The 18,529-nt window shown below is 40.4% G+C and overlaps 1 protein-coding gene and 1 pseudogene across 2 annotated transcripts; both read right to left on the bottom strand.

Moving 5' to 3' along the window:
- Nucleotides 1–6,656: 6,656 nt before the first annotated feature.
- LOC103362552 (uncharacterized) lies at nucleotides 6,657–7,325 on the bottom strand (annotated as a pseudogene).
- Nucleotides 7,326–13,148: 5,823 nt separating this feature from the next.
- LOC103362542 (keratin, type I cytoskeletal 13-like) lies at nucleotides 13,149–16,189 on the bottom strand. 2 transcript variants are annotated; one of them, XM_008288920.1, is made up of 8 exons: nucleotides 15,642–16,189; nucleotides 15,283–15,365; nucleotides 15,035–15,191; nucleotides 14,755–14,916; nucleotides 14,468–14,593; nucleotides 13,645–13,865; nucleotides 13,520–13,533; nucleotides 13,149–13,412 (listed from the first exon to the last, which is right to left on the bottom strand). In XM_008288920.1, the coding sequence occupies exons 1-8, from the start codon at nucleotides 16,107–16,109 to the stop codon at nucleotides 13,369–13,371; spliced, it is 1,275 nt and encodes a 424-aa protein (XP_008287142.1). In that variant the 5' UTR covers nucleotides 16,110–16,189; the 3' UTR covers nucleotides 13,149–13,368. The 2 variants fall into 2 exon arrangements, with proteins under 2 accessions (XP_008287142.1, XP_008287143.1); XM_008288921.1 differs by lacking the exons at nucleotides 13,149–13,412; nucleotides 13,520–13,533 and having other exon boundaries at nucleotides 13,641–13,865.
- Between the last annotated feature and the right edge of the window lie 2,340 nt (nucleotides 16,190–18,529).

Here is an 18,529-nt window from a genome sequence, read left to right as displayed (position 1 = left end):
ACCTGCATGATATTGGAAAAAACTAACACTGGGATACTTTGTTTTTATTGCAATATCAGAAAAACACAATATTCCACCAAATTACTTAAATAAGCCAATTTGTGGTGCTAATTTACATAAATTGTGTTGCCTTCTGTAGTGGAAACAATTGTAAGACACTTCCAACAGTGTATTTGTTACTAGTCATCCTTCTTGTAGCCAAAATATGTCCATACCTCTGACATTGCGATTCTTTTTCCAACCTTCCAAACCTTAATTTTTAGTGTTTCTCTCCTGTTTCCCGCTCATGTTGCTGTGTACATGTGGAGCTTGCATGGCAGCAAAGTTTTTGTTATGTATATAAACTTGAAGAATCCTTAAATCAGAGTAAATTATATTTGATCGGACAAATTTCTCTTGCAGATTAGTCATGGAACATGAGGACCACACAAGCTTTCTTTATGTCAGCAGTTAAAAGGGTTCTATTATGATGTGTTTATGCGATTTGATTATTTCACATGCACATGCTGGGATGTCAGTGCTGAATTATTATGTAGTGTTCAGACCTAATCTGTATTCTGCTATGAACGCAGCATCCTTAAATACAAAACATTTGCATGAATCAGTTCTTAACGTACCATCAGTTATCGCTGCAAGATGTCATCTCAAAACTGGCACAAATTTCTGTGAATCATGGAGATGCTGAGAAACTGTTGATATGATGCATTCTTTTTGGCAAGTGCAAGTGTATTGCAGCAATTTCAGACATGATAAGTGACTCAATGTGCGACATCTGCCCCATCTGGGTTTGAATCCAGTTCAAGTATGACATTAAACTGAGGAGTAGACGGCATTAGAATATCTCTTGATTAAATGACACCCTTGTTGTTTTTGAGACAACCAGCACCTGGTGGCAGTATAGCATTGTTTTAGTAAGAGACTGGAGTTCTCTGTTAAGTCTGTGTCCAAAAAGACCTGAATCTCAATATGTTGTTTATTCTGTAGACATTTTCCATTTCCATTTTGTATTAATATTATTTTGTAGTTGTCCTAATTGAATTTATTTGCTTGTTTTCACGTGATGTTGAGCTTCTCCACTTCCTAACAATGCTCACACAGAACAAGTTTATTAATACAACTGCTTTTTTTATGGGAGAATGAATGCCTTTTTGTTTAAGTTTATTGTGGGAACAGGGCAAATTCACTTACCAAATTTGGAAAATTAGAGTCATCCTGTGTGTTTACAGTCGGTAGCAGTTTTGTAGGGAAAATGTGTCTCACTTTGCCTCCAAGCAGTTTTGATCAGTTGTTTTTTCATGGTGTACTGAAGGCACTCGCTGAGTTTTTTGGATGTTAACGATTTTTTTAAAAATAGATATTATTTAATTAAAAAATGCTGAACATGCAGGTTGTTGCTTCTCCACCCCGTGCATTTTGGGATACGCTCTAGTGCACGTCCACCCAGCCCATGGGAAGCTGTAAAACTGAGTGTGATGTGAAAAAATCTGTTTAACGGTGCGACAGGTTCAGCCCTATTGTTGACATAAGCTCACTCTTTCACAATAGTATGCATTGTGCAGAGAACACTGCTAAGCTGCTGTAAATTACTGTAAGTCTTGCCCAAGTAGGTCCATCCTGGTCTTCAAGGTCTTGGAATTTGATACAGGGCGTGGTTCCACAAACCAGCCCTACCTGTGAAACTCCCACCTTTCAGCCATCCTTACTGCCAACTCAGAGCCACATGCCTTATAGGAAGTACTGGTTACACATTAAAAGCCGCGCACTAATACACTGATAGTCCCTGTTCCTGCTTTCACAGGAAGACCAACAGGCACGTAAATGGACGAAAAATCACATCTATCTCATGCTTGGCAGCGCCTGAAACCTCCTGAAATGTATTTGGTGTCGTTCCGACCTCTACCTCTCAAGGGTTTCTATGCCTTGCTGCAGCTTGAGCCCAGTTTGACAACTTTCACAGTGAGGTCTGATGCCATACAGCGCCTGAGACCTTTAGCAAAGAGGTTAGGCATTCCTCTCAGCTAGTGTGTCAAACCTAACACTGCTCCAGAATAGAGTCCACCATCCGAGTGAAGAATGTTCCTTCTTTCTCAGCCCCTTAATGGACTTTTTGACCCTGAGACATCAACATTCCTGTTGATAAGGGCGTCAGCCTGCAGTTTAACTGTTGCAGATATGACTAATACTTAAGTAAACATTTCACTGATATGAAAGCTTAATTCAGTACGGTAACTTCCACACTGAAACACCACAGGATTACCTGGTGAGCAGCTCTGAATGACCTATTTACTTTCTTTCAGTCTATGTAAACTTTCAGCTAGTATAAAGAAATGCTTTATAACACGTGTGCCAAAAGTTTTATATAACACTGTCAAACATCATAAGAAGTGATTTAGTTAAATCAACTAGTCGTCGTTTCAAGTTTACTTAATGTACATTCACAAGTTATCTCATTTCTGGTTAATTTAACTTAAAATTTGATTTTTTTTTTTTCTTTTCTTTTTTTAACATTCAGACCACTTTAGTACTTAAAAAATGACTTCATTAATTTTACATTGTGACTTAAAACAATGAGTTAAATAAATTAGCAAGTGAGAGTTTACTCAACTTATTAAATTAGGTGTATAAGAAGCAAAACTAGCATCTATGCAGACTTTCCAGGATGCACTGTGAGACGGATAAAACTCCAACGAGACTCATGTTTTTTTGTACTTTCAGAAATCAGACATGGTGAAAAGTTGTGATGTGTCTTTAAAACATGTTGTCTGTGGTGTAACCATTGGCTATGTGACGAGTTGATTTAACTTAATATCTGAAGTATATTGAACTTATTTTTGCTTGTTTCGATTTTTCAGTTTAACTTACTAACTTCAGTGCACTTTCCCAACTCATAAAACTACTTTGACCTAATTAATCATCTAAGTGCAGTTCATTCACATTTTAAAAGCAGCAGCGGAATTTACATTTCTAAGCTAAATAAACTTTAAATCATTTACACTGGAAGCTCATGTATGCTACAGTCCTCCCAGCAGTTGGCTAGCTTAGCTTAGCACAAAGACTAGAGACAGATAGCCTGGCTCTGTCCATTAAAGCTTTCTCAAATCTGATATTTTGACTTGTCATGAGAAGAAAAGCACAGTTGGAACGAATAAAATTAATGATAGGTTAGTTTTAATAAGTGTTCTAGGCATGACAGTAAAGCAGTATGAACAATAGCAGGACTTCCCCAAAGTGGAATACAGCTATTGTTATTAAACATGCTTTTTCTGCTGCAACATTTCAAATTGTCAGCTGCGCAAAAGGTCTATTGTAACTTGCTTACCAGCACCTCACCGATTAACTTCACTAATTTACATGCTAGTTAACACTCCGCCTGTTTCAATTGTTTTCTGTCTTTGTCCTAAACTACAGTAGCTAGCTGCTAGCGGTAGCTTCATATTTTGCAAACAGACAAAAGGCCGCAATCTCCAAGGTTTGATAAATAACGCCAGCGTGGTAGTGCCAACAATTGAAGTTCCTCGAATGGCCACTTGAGGCAGCCTACAACAGTGAGTCAGTCCCTATAGACCCCCATGTTAAAGTGGCTGACTTTACAGCAGAAATAAACAAGTTTACAGCCAAGTACAGGAACAATTTTGATCTCTAGAGCTAATTCACCCATTTATGATAACTGTACAGGAGACAAATTTTTTATTTAACTCATCCCTTTAAAGTGTATTAAGGCTCAAAATGTATGCATAATTAAGGGTGTAGCCACTTTGAGTGATAGGTGGGTGCCGTCACATGATAGTCCATGACTTGTTCCTAATGCTCCACCTGTTTAGTCATTTTGGACTACAGCCCACTGATACTTGTATTCCGTGTTCCCAAGGGAAACATGGAGTACATTTTGTCATCCACCCAAGTCTGCAGGGGTTCAAGCGCAACCAGACCCCTCTGTTAACATTTTCCTGCAGCACAAAATTTTGTGACCACTACTGTCCACACTGCAAGCTCACCAGCTGCCAGGAAAAGAAATTACACTTGAAACACATGCTTGTTATGATGAGAGATTGTGCAAGGAGATTCTCCTTCATCCACACCTTAACAACTTGGTGGTGCTTTGATTTGTACATGCCCAAGCAGAAGTTTTAAATTCTACAGAAATCTTGTGGTATGTATATCCACTTTGTCTGACACAACTTGACAATAACTACCTTGATATGATGCTACAGCCCAATCTGTATGTAAGCTTTATATGCCAAAAAAAAGCGGACATTTCTAACCAACCTTTTAGAAACATCCTCATCCTTTGAGTTCAAATTCTGGCACTGCCAAGATGATGTCAACTGCAATTACCTCACTGAGCTTCGAAATCGCCTTTCAGTGTGGAAGTCATGGAAGGTCTGTCCATCTTTACACCCTGTTCCAAATTATTATGCAAATTCTATTTTTATTTGATTTTCCTAAATTGTTGATGCAAATGACAGTCAGCATCATTTTCAAGTCATCAACCGTTAGAGTATAATTCGAATGTCATTAAATAAACCTCCCAATGACTGCAGTATTTTTTTCAAAAATAAAAAACTTAAAATGCACTGTTCCAAATTATTACCCACAACAGAGTTCCAAAACATTTTATAGGCTGTAAAAAACTGAAAATGGTAACTTGTTGAATCTGCAGCATTAGGAGGTCATCCCATCCATTATCTATACACCGCTTTTGCCTCATTAGGGTCGCGGAGGGGCTGGAGCCTATCCTAGCTGACTTAGGGCGAAGGCAGGGGACACCCTGGACCCAGTCTATCGCAGGGCCACACTTAGAGACAGACAACCAAGCACACTCATATTCACACCTACGGACAATTTAGAATCATCCATTAACCTCAACATGTTTTTGGACATGTGGGAGGAAGCCGGAGAACCTGGAGAGAACCCACGCTGCACGGGGAGAACATGCAAATTCCACGCAGAAAGATCCTGGTGCCCCCACTGGGACGTGAACTGGCGACCTTCTCACTGCGAGGCAACAGTGCTACCAACTGTGATTAGGAGGTCATATTTACTGAAATCAAAAGCTATTTCAGTTAAAAACATCTTAACAGGTCAAGTTACATTTTAACATAGGACCCCTTATTTGATAGCAGCTTCACAATTCTTGCATCCTTTAAACTTTTGGAGAATTTCTGCTTGAATTTCTTTGCAGGATGTCAGAATAGCCTCCCAGAACTGCTGTTTGGATGTATACTACCTCCTTGCCTCATAGATCTTTTGCTTGAGGATTCTCCAAAGGTTCTTAGGAGGGTTGAGGTCAGGGGAGGATGGGGTCCACACCATAAGTTTGTCTCCTTTTATGCCCATAGCAGCCAATGATGCAGAAGTATTCGTTGCAGCATGAAATGGTGCATTGTCATGCATGAAAATGATTTTTTAACAAAAAGCATGGTTCTTCTTTTTGTGCCATGGAAGAAAGTGGACAGTCAGAAACTCCACACACTTTTCCACACCTTCAGGGACCTTAAAGGGACTGACCAGCGCTCTCTCCCCAAAACATGACTCTGCCACCTCCTTGCTGACTTCACAGCCTTGTTGGGACATGGTGGCTGTACACCAACCATCCACTACTCCGTCCATCTGGACCATCCAGGGTTGCACGGCACTCGTCAGTGAACAAGACTGTTTGAAAATTAGTCTTCATGTATTTCCGGGCCCACTGCAGCTGTTTCTGCTTGTGAGCATTGGTTAGGGGATGCCGAATAGAAGGTTTATGCATAACTGCAAGCCTCTGGAGGATCCTACACCTTGATGTTCGTGGGACTCCAGAGGCACCAGCAGCTTCAAACACCTATTTGCTGCTTTGTTATGGCATTTTGGCAGCTGCTCTCTTAATCCCATGTGTTTGTCTGGCAGAAACCTTCCTCATTGTACCTTTATCTGCACAAACCCGTGTGTGCTCTGAATCAGCCACAAATCTCTTAAAAGTACGATGATGACGCTTAAGTTTTCATGAAATATCTAAGGTTTTCCTACCTTGTCCAAGGCATTCAACTATTTCCTGCTTTTCGGCAGCAGAGAGGTCCTTTTTCTTTCCCATATTGCTTAATAATGTGGAATGTCCTTTACAGTACATCCGGAAAGTATTCACAGCGCTTCACTTTTACCACATTTTGTTATGTTATTGCCTTATTCTAAAATGGATTAAATTAATTTTTTCCCTCAAAATTCTACAGAAAATACACCATAAGGACAACTTGAAAAAAGTTTTTTTGAGATTTTTGCAAATGTATTAAAAATAAAAAACTAAGAAATCATATGTACATAAGTATTCACAGCCTTTACTCAATATTTTGTTGAAGCACCTTTGGCAAGAATTACAGCCTCAAGTCTTTTTGAATATGATGCCACAAGCTTGGCACACCGATCTTTGGGCAGTTTTGCCCATTCCTCTTTGCAGAACCTCTCAAGCTCCATCAGGTTGGATGGGAAGCGTCGATGCACAGCCATCTTCAGATCTCTCCAGAGATGTTCAATTGGATTCAGGTCTGGGCTCTGGCTGGGCCACTCAAGGACATTCACACAGTTGTCCTGAAGCCAATCTTTTGAGACTGGCTGTGTGCTTGTCCTGCTGAAAGATGAACCGTCTCCCCAGTCTGAGGTCCAGAGTGCTCTGGAGCAGGTTTTCATCCAGGATGTCTCTGTACATTGCTGCATTCATCTTTCCCTCAATCCTGACTAGTCTCCCAGTTCCTGCTGCTGAAAAACATCCCCACAGCATGATGCTGCCACCACCATGCTTCACTGTAGGGATGGTATTGGCCTGGTGATGGGCGGTTGCTTGGTTTCCTCCAAACATGACGCCTGGCATTCAAGCTGAAGAGTTTAATCTTTGTCTCATCAGACCAAAGAATTTTGTTTCTCATGGTCTGAGAGTCCTTCAGGTGGATTTTGGCAAATTTTAGGCGGGCTGCCATGTGCCTTTTACTAAGGAGTGGCTTCCGTCTGGCCACTCTACCATAGAGGCCTGATTTATGGATTGCTGCAGAGATGGTTGTCCTTTTGGAAGGTTCTCCTCTCTCCACAGAGGAACGCTGGAGCTCTGACAGAGTGACCATCGGGTTCTTGGTCACCTCTCTGACTAAGGCCCGTCTCCCTCGATCGCTCAGTTTAGATGGCCGGCCAGCTCTAGGAAGAGTCCTGGTGGGTCCAAACTTTTTCCATTTATGCATGATGGAGGCCACTGTGCTCACTGGGACCTTCAAAGTAGCAGAAATTTTTCTGTATCCTTCCCCAGACTTGTGCCTCAAGTCAATCCTGTCTCTGAGGTCTACAGACAGTTCTTTCGACTTCATGCTTGTTTTGTGCTCTGACATACACTGCCAACTGTGGGACCTTATGTAGACAGGTGTGTGCCTTTCCAAATCATGTCCAATCAACTGAATTTACCACAGGTGGACTCCAGTTAGGCTGTAGAGACATCTCAAGGATGATCAGTGGAAACAGGATGCACCTGAGCTCAATTTTGAACTTCATGGCAAAGGCTGTGAATACTTATGTACATATGATTTCTTAGTTTTTTATTTTTAATAAATTTGCAAAAATCTAAAAAAAAAAAAAACTTTTTTCAAGTTGTCCTTATGGTGTATTTTGTGTAGAATTTTTAAGGGAAAAAAGAATTGAATCCATATTAGAATAAGGCTGTAACATAACAAAATGTGGTAAAAGTGAAGCGCTGTGAATACTTTCCGGATGCACTGTAGTAGTTTTCCTTTAATTGGGCTCAGCTGGCCAACTAATTATCACAGGAGTCTGAGTTTGATTTCAGTGATCCAAAGAGCCCTGAGACACAATACCATCCATGAGTTTAATTGGGGGAAAAAAAGTAATCTTTATGACACTTACATGCAATTTCCATAATAATTTGGAACATGGTGTATGTACAGTCAATGTCTAACACTCAGCAAGAAAACAAACAAACGCATATCCCAAAATGCTGAGCTGTGATTTTCAGTGCAGTTTAAAGTTCGCTACAGTAAATACTTTGTTAAAACACATGGGGACTGACAGTTAAAGACTAAAGATGCTGTTGCAGGACATGGAAGAGTTACACATATGTCTGCAGAAAGACAAGACAGCATTCATGCAGCCAAACACGCGCATGCTTTTATGTTGAACTTTTCACTAAACTGAACTTTTGTTGTATGTCAAGTGTGTCATGACATCAAAGCGTCTTCTCTTCTTCCACCATGATCTCACTTGTTGCAGGCCCCAGGCTAGCACTGAATAACAGGCAGCCACAGCAGGGAGAAAACACTAAAATGACTGCTGGCAACTTGGCACTGCTTTCTATCGTACGTCTTTATGCTGCCACAAGCTGACAGATTGCCTATTAATGTTGCAAATTGGCGAATAACCTAACTGCTACTCACTGTCGGCTTCTTCGCTTTCTTGTCTGTCATTTTCTCATCCATTAAATCCATAATTCACCTTCATTTCCTCACAGTGTATTGATGACAGCACTTTATTATGACAAGGTGGAGCACCATTACAAATTAAACCAGCTCCTCCGATCGCTCCCACATCGATTTATGTGGGAAGTCGGTGGTTTTACAAATCACATCATCCCCAGCCAATCGCTACATAACAGTACATCTGAACATCATATGTTGTCCCCTTATGTAAATAAGTGACAGCAAAGTTCTGGTATTTTAAAATCCATCATACGCAGTTTCTTCAATTTGTTCATAAAAAATTGCTGCACCACTCAACATATTTGGCTTTGGACCAACTGTTGCATATTAAAGGTGATTAAAAAGATAGTAATTCCTGTAGCTCTGTAGGACTTGTCATCATCTTCACAGACTTTTATATCCACGGCTCATCTCAACTGTGACTTTAAGTTTCAAAGTTAAAACAAGCGTTAAGATAAGCAGATTGATGCCACTCCTGTCTGCACCAGCACCTCTAAAGCTGACAAATTACCAGTAACGTGTTGTATCTTGTTTCTTTAATCGGTTAAAAAAGAACAACATGCAGTTTGTTTTTACAGAGCGTAATGTGTGGGACCATTTTTTGCCTTTGATCACTGATCTCCAATTGTTCTTTTACACTTTGAGTTTTGTGAACATATTAAAAAAACACGACACGATATGTATATGGAAAGAAGTTTTTATTTGTGTGTGTGTGTGTGTGTGTGTGTGTGTGTGTGTGTGTGTGTGTGTGTGGTCTTTTTTTCAACAATCTGATCTACCTCATGCTTACAGTGTAGCTTGCAGAGAGTCCAAAAAATGGGGAGTGTTGATTTTAAAGTCATTTGGATGAGCGATTCCCATATTTGGGAAAAAAGTTGTGTTCTGTAATGTCTTCATGACCGCATGTTTTCAATGACATCTTCAGCAGAGGTGTTGATGGCACATTAAACAACAGTTCACAGACTGCATCTCATTTGTGTGTATGCAAACTTATTACCCTGCAATGTGAAGTTGTTTTGGATGCTATCTTTAGTAATTATCAGTTGTTTCACTCTGCAGCAAGGTCATGTAAAATGTGCAGGTTTGTTGCAAACTTGCGGTAAGCTTTTGACTAACTGTGGAAAACAAATGGCAAATGGTTGATTTTTAAATATACTTGTTGCTGCAGGTTTGCCACAAATTCATAATGTATACACTGTAAAAAGTAAAAGTTTTTTTAGGAGTTTGTATTGTAAAATTTTGAACAAATGACAGTTATTGCACAGATTTTCCCGGTTTTGTTAAACAAGAGAAAATAAGTTGTTAAATCACAAAGGAAAAGTATTCAATTTCAGCTTAACCCTAAAAAGGATGGGCCAGAACTACAAGCCATGTCCACATCAAAAGTCTGTATTTTTTATTTATTTTTAAAAATTTTGTTTTTACAAATGACCATTTATTGTTACAGTTGACTATAAACATTTTTACAATTTTTTACTGTATTTAAATCAGCAAAAATGTCATTACTTATATTAATCCTTTTTTGAGAGAAAAAATCTGTATATCAAGGGGATTTTTTTCTGATATATTTTACAGATTCTTCCTGCTTTGTCAATTTACAGATAATATCTATTATAATAACAGAAATTTAAAAAATGTATATGTAGTAAATAAGTAGCAGGCGAAAATTGTAAATAAAGTCCACATCTGTATTTTTACACATAATATCTTGCTATTTTACAAAGTGTGACCCTAAAATTATGCAGTTTTGCGTTGTGTAATTCAATTAAAAATATCATTAGTTCTCATTCACTGTTGTTTTTTTTTGTTGTTGTTTTGTTTTGTTTTGTTTTGTTTTTTGTTTACAGTTTTTGTTGTTTTCAGACACAATATTCTACAATGTTTTATGTATTTTTTCTGGCACCCTTTCACCAAGATTTTGTAGCATGCTTTAATTTGAAAAAAAAAAAAAAATTAATAGTGTATGTTTCAGGCATTATTTCTGTTTGGCCAAGAATTCAAAAATGATCTCTCAGTATATTAGCCATAGCCACCTTGTCCTTCAGAGTGTCATGAAGGTCTGGCTCCTGATCTAGCTGTTTCTTGGACCTATTATCAATCCAAATAATGACATTTTATCTGAATTTCAGGTCCAGATCAATGTTGTTTAATCATTACAGCTAAATGTTTACAACCTCAATCAGCTGTGCATTTGCTGACTCACCGCATTCTTCCTGCAACAAATGACTTCCATCACTCACTCATGCTGCAAAACCACAATCAGCCTGTTCCAAACAGATACACTTCAAACTGGCACTGCACCAGAAATGTGAAAAAATGACCTTTAGAGCTGCTTGAAAGGCGTTTTCACCTTTAGACTGGAATCAGGCTAACGGTTTTCCCCTGCTTCCAGTCTTTATGCTAAGCTAAGCTAACCACTGGTGGCTGCAACTTTAAATTCACCATGCAGACATGCAAGCAGTATAAATCTCTCTCTAAATGTCTATATATTTTTAAATCTTTAAGCTTTTTTTTTTTTTTTATTGGACCCAAAATCATGAAAAACCTCACAAATGCTACAAACCATTACTTTTACCCTGCACAGTATTCATCAGTTTTAGATGTAAAGATCAGCATGCTCTTAGGCCTGTAGTATAATCTGTATAATATAAAGTTACATATTCATGTGGATTTGAATTTTTATTAGAATGTTGCTGTGCATACTCGGAGACTTTAGCTCTGAATATCAGTCCAGATGTTGTACAGACTGTAATGCAGCAAGAGGTATTGGAATATATAAACAAAACCGACTTCACTTGACTTGGCAGAAAAGTGACAATAAAAAGCAAAGTACAATTTTACAATTGCAGGACCGTCATGGTATCAGATTTTCCCTGTGATTATTCATGATAACAATATTATCGTGATATCTGTAGAAAATTTCAACTATAATAAATAATTCACCAGTCAATTCATCTTTATTTTTGTATATTGTGTGTTCTGTCTCTTGGTAAGTAAATCACATACAAAATTACGAGTTTACCACAAATGTACTGCAAAACTGTTATTGCTGCTGTATCATTTAGAATTTTAATATTTGTGGATTATAACCATAATATCAGTATTTCATTGTGTAACCCTTACATACTGTCTAGAATTCCCTCGTTGTAAGTGTCTACTTTATACTATAAATTTTAAACCACAGAGCTGTTTAGAATGTCTAAATAGCCAATGTCACATTAATAAATGTAAATAAAAAATACACATAAAACATGGCCTGTACAGTTTCCCAGTTTCAAGATTTCCTAAAACCACCATTTTCCTTGATTTGACCCACACTGGTAGATCTAAAACCCAACTCAATGGATCAAATTTGACCTGAAATAACTTCAGTGTACAAAAAATTGTAGCACCTGTACAAAAGTCTAACATTTTAAATTATACTTTTTTTGTATATTTTGGGTCACTTTAGGAAAACTGATTACATTTCAGACTAAAAGACTGATGTTTGGGGTATTTTTACTGCTGTCAAATTTCAAATTTCAAATTTGACCCAACACAGTATGTAAGGGTTTAAATATCAAGATTATTGTTAGTAATAGTCTGCTGCGACAGTCCCATTGGGAGCAGATGAAATAAGAGCACAACATCAGTCCCACATGTTCAGTCATGGCCTTGCACAGTTTCCTGCTGACAGGTCCACTGGGTTAAACACTAATCTGGGGAAAAAGGTCTGGCACTAGTGCAATGTCTTTTATGACCTTTGCTTTGGATTTTCCAATCAAATTACAGGCAAAACTGTGAGGACTTTGTCACGAACTATCAGCGCGGCAGAGACACCGATGTGCAACAAAATGTGTCCAAATATGGGTGAGTGAAGCTCCTTAGAGACGGCTGGAAATTGCAGTTTGATCCTCTCTGTAATCTTTCTCTCCTCGCCTGCAAAACATTACACCATCATTTGAGAATTATGACCTCTTAGCAGGATTTCACTGTAATTTCAGAGGCTCTAAGTGCTGACCTGTGCAGAGTGCAACAGCTCTAAAGCTGCTTTCTCTCCCTCTGTGCTCAACAACGCGCACAGCACATGAACATAACAATCCCATGTCTCTTTTACACTGCATGTACATTACATCGTCCCACCCTTAACAATGCTTTTGCAAAACAGCTCATTGGTCATTTGCTATCATTTAAAGCTCGTAAAGCTGCATCCTTGATAGCTCTGACCACAATGACTCTCTTTGTTCACTAGTGTTTCTGACCTGAGCCGTGTGTGTGTTCCTGTTTCTAGGTGACAGTAGTTACTCAGACTTCATGTAGCACTGTTGAAAAGCCTTCAGGGCAAAGATTAGTCAACCATATGGGTGTGACTTGTTTGAAAAACCTCTTTGGGCAAACCCTGGGGTCATTTGTTTTACTTGGTCGCATAACTTGCACTTTTTTTTTTCTTGTTCTGTTTGAGTTTTGACTGAACCGACACAGCCTTCAGAGTCGGGCCTTTCCTCTACATCCTAACGCTTTCCACTCTGGAGCTGTTAACCATTGTTCAGCCTTTCCTGACAACAGCCCCGCTACGTAACACAGACTTCCACCCCAGTATCCCAACTCCCAGAATTTAATGCGGTTGCCATGGCAATTGCATAAACAGAGTGATGTAATGGAAAAAGTTGAAGAAGCTCATTTTTTTTTCTGAAAGACCAATAAAGACACAAAACAGCTCAGCGCTTATATTCACCAGCAGATTTATTTGTCAGACAGGTCACACAAACACACACAGGGCAAAGAGAAATTCTCTTGCAAATACTGTTTCATGAACTTTGACATATTTCAGGTTTTTTCTTTTTTTTCAGTACAGTTTACTCTTCTTGTGTAACAGCTCGTATTAGTTGGAGTGCATGTGTGTGCATGTGTGTCTGAGAACAGCTTGTCCTGCCAGTTGGACATTCTAGCTGCGTACAGTGGTGGTGGTGATGGTGGTCTTTGAGCCCCCTGTTGAAAAGACAGGAAAAACTAAATTAGGACAGCAGCACTTCACGCTTTTATTACACTGACTGGCTGTTGCTATGTAAAGTATTGTTAAAATGCGCTTCACTTACCGGTGCCAATTGGTCTAAAAAAAAAGGGAGAGAGAAAAGAAGAGGAAAAAACACTGAGTTAATAATAATAATAATAAAAAATGGTTGCATTTTGATCTAAATGGTGTCAGTGCTCCTGTGTCTACCTGGACTCCTCTGTCTCCAGCAGGCTCCTGTATGTTGCGATCTCTTGCTCCAGCCTTGTCTTGATGTCCAGCAGCATCTTGTATGCAGAGCCCTGTTCCTCGATGCTGGCGCGCACGTTGGCGAGTTCTGTCTCCAGCATGTTGATGGTGTTCTGGTAGCCGGCGAGCATGGCACTGTAACGGGCCTCGGTCTCTGCTAATGTGTTCTCCAGGGCGCATTTCTGTTGGGGAGAGAATTGATACACATCAGTTGAGACATATATTCGTCGCTCTTGAGAACCAGTTTACTTTAATTAGTCTTCTGTGACACTTCTGAAGTTTAGACTCACTGGCCACTCCCTGTATTCAATAAGTGAGGCACAAAATGTTTGTACAGATCACTTTGTGAGGGAATAAAAGGAAGATGCATAAGATGCTCCTCTGCGTTTACATAGGAGTAGTGTGTGTTTTGTTTTGTTTTTTCTGACTCCAGCTGGGCACAGATAATCCACAGGAGCATGACTTGTAGTCATCCAGCTCAGCATTCCTTCAGCTTTCTTCAAGCACTTTTATGTCTCCCAGAATTTGAACAGATGTCGTGTGAAATGTTTTCCCTGAACTGGAACCCCTCCCTCGCTTCTCCACTGCTCCCATCTTTCATATCTGCCTTTCTCCCTCCCTTCATTCTTTCAATAAAACCTCCCTTTTCTTCACTGCCCTCTATCACTGTCTCCACTTCTCCCTGACAGGATCCTGGAATTTTGCTCATATAAGGTAAGATCAGTGAGATGTGAATAGATGGTTTTGGGTTTCAGAGTTTTTTTTTGTTTTTTTTTTCTCTCACCATGCTGAGCTGAGACTGCAGCTCAATCTCCAGGCCCTGCAGTGTGCGTCGCAGGTCACTGATCTCTGTCTTGGACGTCTGGATTGTTTCTGTGCTGATGGCCACTTCTTTGTTCAGGGTTGCCGACTGGAGAGAGAAATGAAGACACAGTTAGACATCTTGGTGAATGCTTGTTTCTGTTTCACATAGGATATGTTTAATTATGGGCTATGCTGCTGAGGGAGTGAACCCGGTCATTTGCAGTGTGTGGGATGTGATGCCTTTTGTTTACGAGAAAATCATTTCACCTTCTCATTAAACCAGGCCTCCTGGTCGCGACGGTGTTTTTCGTTGATGCTCTCATACTGGGCGCGGATCTCCTCCAGGACTTTGTTCAGGTCTTGCTGAGGTGCAGCATCCACCTCCACATTGACTGTGCCAGTAAGCTGAGAGCGCAGTGCTGCCAGCTCCTGAACAGTGAAAGAAGAAGTCAAGCATTAAGATCTGTTTGCAGAGTTTCAAGAAACTTTACAGGTGTGATGAGTCATTGCCCTGCTGTCATAGCTCAGATAGATGTTCGACAATCACCTCTGCGTGGTTCTTCTTGAGGTAGGCCAGCTCATCACGCAGGCCTTCGATCTGCATCTCTAGGTCAGCCTTTGTCAGGGTGGTCTGGTCAAGCAGGCGGCGGAGGTTGGCAATGTCAGCCTCAACTGACTGGCGCATCATCAGCTCATGCTCATACCTAATTAGTTTAGGGAGTAGAGAACACAAATATTAGACACAGACCCAGAATCAAGATGTACATCCACAGAAGCATGACAATTAGTGCTTACTTGATTCTGAAGTCATCAGCAGCCAGTTTGGAGTTGTCAATCTGGAGCAGGATGTTGGCATTGTTGGTGGTGGCGTTGTGGATCTTAAGAAAGCAAAAAAAGCAGAGTTTGTCTTAATTACATACTTCATTACCCAGGTGCCAGAGTTGCATAGGCTACGAATATATCCTCTCTGCTGCATCTGATTAGAAAACATCATTCTTAATTGTCCATCAAAACTACAAGGATTCAGTAGCACCACAGATCATGCAGTCTCTTGTCATGCCTGTAAGCCTTCTACACTTTAAAAGCCCTCCCTTGACAATCATTAACAGCACTGCAAATATTTGACTTGTCTGGTGTTTCAGCTCCCACTATACCTTGTCCTTCAGATCATTAATGATGACCCAGAAGTGGCTGTAGTCCCTCTCTGCTGCAGGCCCCTTCTGCTCGTAGTACTCTCTGATCTGCCTCTCCAGCTTGGCATTGGCCGCCTCCAAAGAGCGGACCTTCTCCAGGTAGGAGGCCAGACGGTCGTTCAGGTTCTGCATGGTGGCCTTCTCATTCAGGTGGAGAGAGCTCTGGTCGGCGGCAAGGGACAGGTCGAAGCCGCCGCCGCCACTGCCCCAGCCAAAGCTGCTGCTTCCGCCAAGGCCGCATCCAGCCCCAAAGCCGCTTCCCAGTCCAGAGGAGACGGTGCGCATTGAAGAGGATGACATGCGGGGGGTTGACCTGTAGCCGAACGCGGACACGCTGTGAGCCTTCTGGGGAACAGCGTAGGATGTGAAGCTGCGGCTCTGTCTGGTGGAGACCACAGGTCCGGTGACGGTGCTCTGGCTGTAGTGCATGATGACTGTCTGTCTGCTGGTCACGAGAGGACACGAGAAGAGAGGACCTTTACACAGCTGTAGGCTCTGGCAGGACTGTGGTTTGATAGAGAGAGGCAGGCTGTTGATATAGTGCTGGATCTGGGGCGGGCCCGGCTGGGAGGAGGGAGGTGGGGAGGGAAGAAGGGAGGTTTCCTTCACAGCTCAGCCATGGGCTTGGCAGAACCTACATTTGTGTTCAGATTCTTTCCGCCCCTGTGAGGACATTGCTGTGGAATGTGTGTGTGTGTGTGTGTGTATGAGAGGATTGTGTTGGTCAGTGGGGATTTCTCCTGAGTGTGTTTGTGTATCCATCTGCATGTATGATTTGTGTAAGCTTTCATTAATACCTGCATGTATAGTCGTGATCACACCCATCACTTGGTGTCTCAATGCAAACACAAAAGGCGTTGATTTATTGTTTTACTGTCCCACCATTAGTCAACACTTGCTTTAAGCACTTTACAAAGAATATCTTTCATCATAGATAGAAATTACTCATGAAGATAAGATCACTCCGAGTTAATCCAAATAAAATATTTAATCCTAATTTAAGCTGACTGTATTTTTCCAGACGAACAGTTAAGATTACAAAATGATCATTTGGAGCGGATAGTAGTTTATTTTTTTTAGTTATTCTTTCAGAGGAGAAAGGCAATAAACAGTAACTGACTCGAGACTATTTAATTTACAGACCTTTGGCATTTGATTAATTTTATTTGATTGTAGCGAAACCAGATAAAATAAGCAACCAGCATTGTTCTCAATATTTCTAGTCAGGGGAGTTCGTCAGCAACCCCATTGTTCAACATATCGCACACAACATCCCCCCTTTGGCTTGTATCCTGTGTGTGCGTGTGCGTGCGTATGTGTTTCTGTGTGTGTGTGTGTGTGTGTGTGTGTGTGTGTTCACTTTGTTGCCTTTGGCCTGGTTAAGGATGAGACAAAGCGGTTTGTGTGTTCGTACATGTGTCAAAATTTTTGGGTGGTTGGGTGTGCACAAATGTTTGTTTCTATGTCTCTGTGTGACTGTGTGTGTGTGTGTGTGTGTGTGTAGGTGTGTGTGTGTGTGTATCTCAGCGTTGAGCTCTGGCCAGTTTCAGTGCTCTTGAAGCGAAACATCTGTAGTCAGCTTGGGGGGGAAGTGAGGGAGGCACACAGGGGTCACCTCAGAGTCAGAGGGAAGAACTGAATCATGTTTCTTCTTTGCACTGTGAGTGTGAGTGGGCTTTGGGCGCTCTATACTTCATTGCATTACATAATCCGCCTAAAAATTAGAGATACGAGCGTAAAAAGAGGTTACATCTGTTAAACCTCAAAGGTCATTTCAGTCTTCAGAACTAGAAGCCCGTTTTTCCACCTTTTTTTTTTTTTTTTTTTTAAAGCTGCAGAAGGTAGAAACCTGGAAAAGGCAATTTAAAAACATAGACCTCCTCCTGCAATTCTTACATCTTTATACTAACGTCCTTCCACAAAATGAACTTGTGCACACAAACGTAGAAAATTGTCAAGCCATAAGGCAACATTCACTTATGGCTTCCCACAAGTTTAAATCCTACTCTCCTAAGTGACAGTCATGTTTTTCCTACTGCAGCACATCATATTTCCACTGCGAACTTTCTTTCTCTTTATACTGTTTCACCTGATCAGAGAGAAAGCCCTGTGATTGGCTGAAGTCTCCAAGAAAAAGAAGAAGACGAAGAGGCTTTCCAAGCTTAATTTCACCACATTCAAAGCAATGACAGAGACTTGGTCTTTGTGTGTCAGAAATTAAAAATAAGTGTGCAAGGTCACTTCAAAAACTTCTTGGCCTCACCAGAAAACGGCACGTTCAAGGTCACATGTTGAGCCTCCAGATTCTCCTCTATATATTCTTCTCTTCTCATACATGGCCTCGTCATGACACGGAAAATGGCAACCACACAAAGTAACCTTTCAGTTTGGAGAACAGATAAAAGTCAGACGGTTTAGGTCGGGGGAATGAGGTGCATGGAGCTACAGTTCAAAGCTGCATTTGTCTGCTTTATCCTGCAGCATTATCCTGAAGCAACAGCATGCTAGTTCAAAGCTTTCCTTTCCTTTTTTCTTTTATTGCTTCAAACATTTGTGTGGACAGTGATATAAGGCTGTATAGTATAGAGTAATGCCCCAAAATGGGAGTCACTCGTTGTGTTTCCAGTTTAGGACGAGAATGTCATACGTCCAAGCAGGCCATTTTCACTATGCGTTTAAACATATTTAATAGATATGCTGTATTATACAATCATAGAAGCTAAAATATAATATTGACAGTTATTTAGGTGAGTGAAAATCATATTATAAACTATACTGATGACATATCCATAAAAGAAAAAGCTATATGAGTCACTTAGATCTTGTGACTTGTAAAGTAAGTATGTGAA

This window comes from Stegastes partitus, unplaced genomic scaffold (genome assembly GCF_000690725.1).
Source record: "Stegastes partitus isolate 25-593 unplaced genomic scaffold, Stegastes_partitus-1.0.2 Scaffold581, whole genome shotgun sequence".
Taxonomy (NCBI): domain Eukaryota; kingdom Metazoa; phylum Chordata; class Actinopteri; family Pomacentridae; genus Stegastes; species Stegastes partitus.
The sequence above is the reverse complement of the archived record's forward strand: the minus strand, read 5'-3'. Positions and strand labels throughout refer to the sequence as shown.